The 9,953-nt window shown below is 43.5% G+C and overlaps 1 protein-coding gene across 1 annotated transcript; it reads right to left on the reverse strand.

The window, feature by feature from the left end:
• Positions 1–4,805: 4,805 nt before the first annotated feature.
• On the reverse strand, positions 4,806–7,995 carry LOC148907178 (uncharacterized). The gene is made up of 2 exons (XM_089037235.1): positions 7,773–7,995; positions 4,806–7,413 (listed from the first exon to the last, which is right to left on the reverse strand). Exon 2 carries the CDS (start codon positions 7,324–7,326, stop codon positions 5,890–5,892), a length of 1,437 nt encoding a protein of 478 aa, XP_088893361.1. The 5' UTR covers positions 7,327–7,413; positions 7,773–7,995; the 3' UTR covers positions 4,806–5,889.
• Positions 7,996–9,953: the final 1,958 nt, after the last annotated feature.

The following is a 9,953-nucleotide window of genomic DNA, read 5'->3' on the forward strand; positions in this document are numbered from 1 at the left end:
CAGTGTAGTTTCTGTAATAAGATACTTAGTAGTCGTCAACGTTTACAGACGCACCGGAGAACGCATGATTATAGGTTTCTCTCCCGCGCTTACGACTTGGAAGGCGTGGATTGCTACCAATGTGCGGATTTGATGTGTCGCTGCCCGCATAAAGAGGATTACTTAAGGAATCGCATAGATTACCATAAGAAGATAGTCCGTACTTTCCCCTCTTTCGAACGCGCCGAAGGCGTTCCGTGGACTAAAAGGGAGTATTGGAGGCAAGAGTGCGATCGTTGTGGTTGTGTTAGAGAAGAGGAACATATCTTCAACTGTCTTAACAAAGATTTAACCTAAACGTCAACATTCTGAGACACTTTTGAAATAGTTTCCGTGGTGTCTTAACAAAGATTTAACCTAAACATCAACATTCTGAGACACTCTTTGAAATAGTTTCCAGGGTGTCTTAACAAAGATTTAACCTAAACGTCAACATTCTGAGACACTCTTTGAAATAGTTTCCACACATACTTAACAAAGATTTAACCTTATTGTTAACATTCTGAGACACTTTTGAAATAGCATTTCTTGGGGCCTTTAATAGTAAGGTAGGGTTTGCGCAAAGAGTCTCAAATCCCATCCTTATTTTTATTCATTATTATTAAGGATAACGAATAATAATAAATAAAAATAAAGACCCCTTTTAAGGGCGCTTGCATAATCTAATAATAATAAATAAAGATAAGAACCCCTTTTAAAGGTATATGCTAGCCTACGCAGCCGCCTTCTTAGGAGGATTCCTAATCGCCCTTTATATATATGGACTGTATTACTTGCGAACTACCTGCCGACTGCATTACCCCTTGTAAGCCGCCGATACCCAAGCCGCGTAAAAAATACACCTGCCTTCATTGCGACAGGGTATTCTCCGAAGGATCCTTTGTGGGGCATTGGTGCTCCGCGGATCCTAAAGCGCAGCGGACTTTAGCAGACGCGCTTAACTACAAAGAGGAGATGGAGTGACTGTTCTTTCAATGTCAAACTTCCATCGGCCATTTACCTTACCATAGCTGCGTAAGTGGGTGAATTCCTCGCCCTGAATTACGTACCGCACGCAATCCGGCGCCCAAAGGGAATATTCCTCGCCTTCTAAGTCTTTGAGGACTAACCGTAAACGGTCGATGTCTTCGAAGACGACGTAATTTTTTATTTCGTATGCTTTACCGTGGACAAGATCACGCCAGTGAGTCAAGCTGAGCTTCATTATACCTATGGAATATCTTTAGGTGCGTTTTCAAAGTGGCGTAGGACTTAAACCGCTTTACACAGCCCTTACAGGGAATACGAATGCCATCCGCGTAATCCATCAGGGCACGGCAGATAATGTCGTAATCGTTGCTAACCATCGTTAGGTAACCATTTACATCAAGCTGCGCAATTTTTTTGGATTGCTTCGCGGATAAGACGCCGTTTCCTTTTGGGGTTTTCAACTCAATACACAACCCGCGGTATTTCTTGTGGGCGTTAAGGATTAAAAGGTCTGGCTGGCCGGCTTGGTAGCCTTTTCGCCAGCAGGTTATTCGCTTGCTGTCTGAATCCTGCAGCTCGCCAAGGCCTGGTGCTATGATGAATTCAGGGTAAAACCTACGCATGTAATCGACTACCTTTGCATGCAGGTCAGCTTCATTTTCTATCTTAAAAACTAATTTATTCGGGCTGTCGAAGCGTTTGTCCATCGCATATTTACCCGTCTTTCTCAACGCGGGTAGGACTTCTTCGAGGACCCAATCTTGGAATTCTTCTGCCTTTGCCATCTTCGAGGAGAATATCAACTGATACAACCCGGATTCGTTCACATACAGGGAATGTGGGTGTGAATTGGAAGGGAGGCGATTCACCTCCATTCTAAGTTCGCTAAGCCTTACCTTGTATTTATCGCGAACGTGCACCTTAATCGCATCTTTTGGGCGCTCGTAACCCAATGCGGCCGCTACTTCCTTTGCTTTGAAGTACAATTTATCGCCTTGCACGACTTGCAGTTTCGTACCGTTGCTTTCAAATACGCGAAGCATTGTATATTTAAGAAATATTTTAACATTAATATGCAACGCTCTTTAGCTGATTCATTTCTACGCTCAGTTGCGCGTCAGACACGACGAAGACGTAGCAGTTTATTTTATCACCGTCGCCCGCGGAGGCATTCTTGGTGCGTTTGATTTCCAATGTTATGCCATCCTGCGTATTTACTAGACGGAGGCCTTGACCATGTAGGTCTTCGTCGTTAATGGTGCGCATGTCAATCCACAGCGCATACTTATCCTTAAAGAATTCCTCGGGGCTAATTTGGTCGCCAAACTTGCGCATGGCCTCTCTGTACACGTCTACGGGCTTTATCCCCTGGGAGTAGACCTTGTTTGGAACGCCGTTTATGTTGACCCCCACGTTAGTAATGTTGGGGTTGTGAAAGGCCTCGGAGTCGCGCTTACCGGCTTCGTAGGGTTTGGCAAACACCAGCATTAACCCCGTGAGACTTCTTCGCGGGAGGTTAATGCTTTGGTTGATAACCTCATCCGTCTTATCCAGGAAGCTGAACGTCTTATACATCACTACGTGGTCGTAAAGGAATGCCTTGCCGGAGCTGTATTCCATGCCAGCGCTACGGGCCAGCTCTTCGCTGTACACGGTCTCGTACTGTAATTCTAAGTTGGTAATAGAGTATGGGGTTGTTGTGGTAAGTGCAGTGCTTAGCCCACCAATAATGTTATTAGCATCTGCTAAAGTTACTTCAAACTGCAGTTCGGATAACTGTCTTGGGTAATACACACCGTGATTCGTAATCACTTCAAAGTCTAATGGTATGACATACTTACTACCATAGGCGGTCTTTATTCGCTTTGCGTCTGCCACTGCGGTTTCTCCGCTGCCGTCAGTAGGTTGCGTTTTCGTAGGTGTGCGAACCTTACGTAGAATGACACTACCAATTCCTTGTTCTATCCTTTGCGCGCGGTCAAAGGCTGTCAACCATAAGTCTTTGTACGTGGTATACAGATCGTACCTATTTAAGTCCAGCAAGGATTCCCCGGCGAACTTTACGCGCATCTTAGAAACAATGTTGCGACCCACGTTGTTAACGATAATCCTTTCATCTGTGGGGCTTGACTGCACCGCTAAGTCGAACCTTAAAGCCAGGGTGCCGGGTGACTAAGACTAGGTTATCTGTTAGGCGGGGCACGCCTACGTACAGGGTTTCCCCTGGCTTAGCGCTAGAAGGGGTAAAGGTGACCCGGTGAAAGGTGCGTTCCGCTTTCAGTCCGCCAACCTGCTTAGGTAATACGTTGGGATTTAACTTTGAGCTTATCATATATAATGGAAGTAGAAGGAACGGATTTTGACCCCCTTACCGAAGAAGGCCAAGTCGATATTAACGATGAAGAATACGACGCATGGATTAAGGACGCGGATACCAAGCCCCTAGTCTACGACATGGCCTTGATAAGCAAGTATGGCAATAGGTGGAAAAGCTTCAAGGCAGCCTTGAATCGCATGTGGCAATCAAGGAACCGCGGCAGCCCCGTCCCCGAGTACTTGGAACTTCAAAACATAGATGAAGCAGCCGCGCGGGAAACCGTAGAGTGGGCAAAGCAGGAGCTAGAGCTGCGCTACGACAACTTTGATGCTGACGAGGTAAGGCTCACGGAAAAGGGAAACAAAGTCCTCATAAGCGTCCAAGACTTAAGATTTCCCGACAAAGACCGCTGGACAAAACCGCAAAACCTCTTTGATGAGGAGGGCAACGTTAGGGGTGACGTCTTGAGATTAAGAGGCTTTCAGCGTGCTACTAGAAGCATGCTAGAAAGGTTGAGAGCCCTAACCGAAAGGGTTGAAATCGAAAAGCGCGCCGAGGAGCTGCAAAGGGAGTTAGAAAAAAGAGACGCAGAGTACGCAAAGCAAGGTCAACTACTCGCTGATGCTGAAAAGAAGTCCGCCCATCAAGATGAAAGAATGAAAGAAATGAGAAACCAGTTGGATAAAACCCTGCGCGAAAGAGATAAAGCACAAAGGGACTTAGAAGAAGCTCAAAGCTCTGGCACCTCAACGGAAGCGCTGCGGGAAACGCTGGAAGAAAGGGAGGAAGAATACATGAAGCAAAACCAGCGGCTTGCCGACGCACACGAAAGGGAGGTCGAATTCAAAGATCAAGAAATAAGGGAGTTGGTAGACCAAAGAACCAAAATTCGTCGCGAAAGAAACCAAACCCAAAGGGCTCTTAACCTTGCCCTGCAGGAGTTGGACTTAACAAGAGACGACGCTAAGGACCTACAAACCACCATAGCCGGCTCTTTAGTGGAACGGCGACGGTTAATGGCTGAAATCAATACTAAGGAGGAACAAATCCGGCAAAGAGATCAGGCCCTTGAGGACCTGGAGGGGCAAATAGAGCGGCAGCGAGAAGTAGTTGCGGACCAGACTCGTCCCGAAGAGGAAAGGGAGGCTACCCAAAGGGAATCAGAAGATCTAGAGGTGCGCCTTGCGGAATTACAGGCGCAAAAGGAAAACCTGGAAAAGGAGTTGGGGCTTACCACCAAGGAAAAGGTAAAAAGAGCCCTTTTGAAGTATGGTCTTCCGCTGGCATTTGCGGTCGCTATTTCAAGCGTAGTAGGCGTGATCTTGTCCGCGCTTAAGGCTACAGGCGCGGGCGTAAAGAAATTAGGCAATGGGCTGACGGACTTGGGAAAAAAGATGGCAGCCGGTCTTCCTGGGCTGCTGGGTAGCGTTCTTGGCCTGGCACTTAGGGCCGGCGGCGAACTGCTAAAGTTTGTGGGGAATAACATTTGGATATTAGTCGTAGCTATTGGAGTGGTACTCCTGAAGAAGATGAAGGGTTAATCTTATCCTCGTGTATTACTGGTGGCTTATCGTCGTCGGGCGCCCGAGGTGTTCTCGACTGGGGATAAGTAAAGATAGTATTCGCGCCGCCTTGATAATGCGGAACTAGCGGCAGCACGCTCATGGTGCTAATGGGCTTATGATTCCAAGTAGCATCCGTCGAAGGGTTAACAGTCGGGGCGGCATTTATTCGTATGCGGCCGTTACCATCGCTGGGGCGAACTTGAAGCTTTGCATATTGACAATTAGCTATCATATGGAAAGTTACCGGCGTTATGTCTTCCGCTTGCGGAGGAACGGGCTCCGACGAAAAATGAACTGGATGTCTGGTATTACTTTTTACCCTGTATGGCGGTAATGGGTGGTTATTCTCATCAACGATCCTAAAACCGGCATTGCATGAGTACCCCGCCGAAATACAAATAGTGCACATGATCAATCCCAGGCCTCCAACCTCCACCCACAATCCGGCGTCTTGCCACTTGTCGCCCACGTACTCCTTTTCCTCCAGGTAATGGAGAAACCAATCTTCCTTCGCGTGTGGATTCATATATTTCAGCAAATAAATTTGCTTCTAAAGGCTAAGCACCGTAAGAGTGCTAATGGTAGCGTGATTATAAGGTCGATCTCTTTGGTCATGTATGCTATTTATCGTTACTACGCCCGTGTCGTCTACTCTCATTTGCAGCTTTACCTTCCCGTGGCAATCAGCAACCATGTGGAAAGTCCAAACCGAGATGTTTTCGGCGCTGCCGGGGTTGGGCTCTACGGAGAAATGCGTAGGCTCCCTGTGGTTTGTCTTATTTCTCATAGGTTGCAGTATGCCATTGTCATCCAGGAACCTGAAGCCCACGTTGGCGTGACTGCTCGTGCCAATGCAAATACTACAAAGGATTAACTTCTTCCCTGAGTAGTTCAAGTCTACAGCCATGCCCGTGACATCAACCCAAGATGCCTGGTTGTATTTTTTCTCGCCTGTGTAAGTCGTATAGACGCAATCTACTCCAGCTACGTAGGGGTTGTTCATCGCCATATATAATAGCTCAGACCAATGCTTGCAGCTGCTAGACCGGCTTTTAGTAAGTTATGGTCATATTCCTCGGTAACCTTCTTTACTGGTTTCTTTGGTGGCTTTTCTACATGCGCCTTCTTTGATGGTTTTTCTACGTGCTCCTTCTTTGGCTTCTCCACGAAATGGGGAATGTTCCTAAGAGTGTCAGAGTTCACGTCATTCACCCCAAACTTCATATCCTTAGTAGCTCGTTGAAGTTTGTTGTTGTAACCCACGACGGAATCGGCGTTGATGACCAAATTACTTGGCATTAGCCAACAACCAGGTGACAAAGCGTAATCCAGTCGCACTTTAGACTGCTGCACTGCAAGTTGATATCTCTGCACCGACTTAGAGATCTCATTCTCGATAACAGCGCTTTCGAAGAGGACAAGGAATACTTGTTGCGTTTCCTGCGACGCACCGGAGGCATCTACGATGGGGCTGCGAGTGCTAACCTGGGCCCCTAGAATGCAGTAAACAAAGGCTTCGATGCTTCGATTAATCCTTGCGAGATTCTTTAGACCAATGCCCTTTGCGGCAAAGAAAGGCGCCCAAGGATATTTCTCTTTGCTTTCTATGAAGTAAATCAAGTCACCTTTTGACGCTTTACCCCCTAAGTCGGAGAATTCCCATCTGCTAGGATACCCCATACCCGGAGTTTCTATGCTGGCGCCAACATACGAAGCATAGGTGTAAGTCTCTCCTAAACCATGGGCGGCACCCTCTTTGTTGCGAAAATCAGGGTTGGTAAGCTTAAACTCATTCCTTAATCGCTCCCATGCGACTTTGTCATATTTGTTATCCTTCGGCTTAAAGATAGTGTCACTAGGAAGCGGTGCTCCTAACTCAAACAATATCCTACGAATAGTAAAAGCCACATGAAATCGCAGGAAAGGAATATGGAACATGTCCGCGGCTATACCGCATCCTTTAGTAGCAGCCCAGACAGCAAAGTTTAACTGCTGCGGCCAATACCGCATGTTGGGACCTGATAACCATTCTCTGGATTCTTTCCCTGAGGTATGTTTCATGGCAGTTTCTCTAAAGATGTCTCTGACTTTTATTTTGAAAGTCGTAGGGCCCACGGGGATTTCTAAGGAGGTAACCATCTTAGCAAAGTCATTTGCGCCACCTTTGTTATCGTAAAATGGGTAATCCTCCGTTGCCGGTAATAAATTCTCTGGAAAATTAGGCTGCCTTTCTTTATGCTCGGGTTTTGGGTTCTTTGGCTCCAAGTCCGCATTGCTGTACATTCTGGAGCCTTCATAGTAAATCCCATCGGGTCTTCTTTCAAACTTACTAGGGTCTGCATGCGGAAACATCTTCCTAAATGCTCTCCAGTTGGCATAATCCCTGTTGTCGTGATGTGGCTGCTCCTCAATATCATTCCCAAAAGCGTCGTACATTAGTATATATAATGGATGTTATACCATCAGCACCTCAGTTGTACCCAGATGTTCCCAATTATCACGCTACCACTAAGGATACAGGTCCTAACGAATTAAACGCTGAAAACTTTAGGCTCAACAAAGCGAACTTAATCCTGGCTTACTTGGAAGGGCAGACAAAACACTACGAAAAAGTCCGAAAAAAGTACGTCAGAGCCCGGAGTACGCTACATAAGATTGCGATAACTTAAGGATCCATATCTGTTGTGTTAACGGGCTCTGGCGTTGCTACTTCGCTTACTGGGCCGGGAATAATTGTTGGAGTTCCTTTGGCCGGCGTTGGGGCAACCTGTGGTATTATTTCTGCTGTTGCTACGGGTATTATGAAAAAGCTATCCACGAAAATATCCAAGCATGACACGACAATAGCTCTGTCTAGGGCTAAAGTAAATACTATTACCGACCTTGTCTCAAAGGCTTTGCGTGACAGAAAGATAGACGACGTAGAATTCTCGCTTATTCTGACCGAAGAAGACAAATACGAGAAATTAAAGTCGGACATAAGGAACAAAAAAACAGTCGTAAAAGATCTTTCCGAGGAATCTCGCAAAAAGATCTACCAAGAAGCGAAAGAAGAGCTTCAAAGAAAGCTTGCTCAGTAAACATCTGCTTTGAAAAGAGCGTGACGGGATTCTATTTACATATCGAACGTCAGTCTAGAAATTACGTGTAATATAAATTCAGTGAATTATTACGCGTAATATAAATTCAGTGAATTATTACGCGTAATATAAATTCAGTGAATTATTACGCGTAATATGAATTATTTGGCGAATTATTACGCGTAATATGAATTATTTGGCGAATTATTACGCGTAATATGAATTATTTGCATAACCTTATTTGGCAAATTATTACGCGTAATATAAATTCATCGTATGAATTACGCGTAATATGTTATTGTCGCCTCGGAATCCATCCTAACAGGGGGTGGTTGGGGTCTATTTTGTAAAATATTTCGTAAATTACGTCAGGGTAATAAGGAATATCCTTATCCAGCCGACAAAACATCCACTCGGCTTTTGTCATATCAGAAACCTCAGGAATAGACTTACCGGTAATTTCAGACAAAAGATAGGGAATAGCTTTGTAATATTTCCCTAGCTTTAATTTTTTCAACGTTTTCCGTAGACTTTGTAGGGTTGGCTCTTCTAAATGGTCTATGATTTTCTTCTTTACTTCGTCGCTTAAATATATCGGATGTAAACCTTGGATATGACTCATCCAGTCCCTGAAGTATTTTAATCTCTTATATGGCGTTTTCTTACGACCTCCATTGGCGTAATACTGCTCTCTGGTAGCATTTGGTACGGCATTACGAATATTCTTACCACACTCGTAACACTGTGCTGACGTGTCGTCTTCTATTTGCATTTTCTTACCACAACACCAAAAGGGTTCTGGCTTAGGTACGATAACTTTAGGTCTTAGACAAATTATGCAAAAGTCGTTAACGAACTCTTTACATTCTTCGCACTCCATATATAGACTAACATATTTAAGTGCGCTGTTACCCTCAACCACACTTGGAGTGGGGGTCGTCCGTAGGTGGATTTTTGACGCGGGTCTTACCCCGTGTTGAGATTGCGCTGGAACCCCCATTCCCTATACTACTACTCGTAACCAATAATTTATCCAGAATATAAATTAATTTACTGTACAATAATTATAAAGAATTAAAGCATTTATTAAAACTCCAGTTCTGATTTTTTATTTATATTCATTTAGAGCACAAAGCCATTCTCTTAAAGCTAATTTGTAGCCACTATTCTTTTTTTTTTTTTTTACATTTTACTTTGGATTTATAAACAGAAATTTGTGAAAATCTATATTCATTTGATGTATTCATATTGAATTTTTTTTCATTTCCTGTTTTGAATTTACATTTTAAGTAAAGCTTGAAGTAAACCTTATCAGTACTTAAAGCACTAGGGGAAGTTTGTTTTATAGAGCACTAAGACTTATTCCAATAATTTAAAAAAAACAATTCCTCGAAATTTTCTCATTTTTTAACTACGCATTTTGGCTTCCTTTGTGAAAAATGTCTCAGTTTTTGTTAAAATTATTTTGACAATGACAGATAATATGTCAATAAATATGCACTTTTTAAGTCTATATTGTTGTATTAAATACAGAAGAAAGTGATATTTTTAAAGGCACTTAAGTTTAAAAACTTTTTGAACTATGAATACATTTGAATTATTTCGTGATTTTTTTTTTTTTTTTTTTTTTTGCTCATATATTTTGACTACATTAAGCATTCTAAATCTTTCAAAAAAGTGTCAAAAAAAGTCTCTTTCATTTTTAGATAGTTTTTGCATTTATGTATTTCATTTTTTACTCCGAGAGATTTAAATTTTGGTCAAATTAATGGAATATGAGAAGAAATAAAGTGACTCTTAAATTTAAAGGAGAAAAAACCTTTTGAACACCTGTGCAGTTCGAATTTTGCGGCTTTTGCTCTGACATTGTCCTTAACGCTGATTGGCTCAAACCTTGACTCATTGTTTTCTCCTGTAAATCTGATTGGTCGAAAAACGATGAAAGGGTTTTCGTCAGTTTATGTCGAATGAAAACATCGAAGA

This window comes from Actinia tenebrosa, unplaced genomic scaffold, assembly GCF_029948245.1.
Source record: "Actinia tenebrosa isolate PJP-AT-01 unplaced genomic scaffold, QUT_ActTen_1.0 PGA_scaffold4__44_contigs__length_22323623, whole genome shotgun sequence".
In the NCBI taxonomy this organism is placed as follows: Eukaryota; Metazoa; Cnidaria; class Anthozoa; order Actiniaria; family Actiniidae; genus Actinia; species Actinia tenebrosa.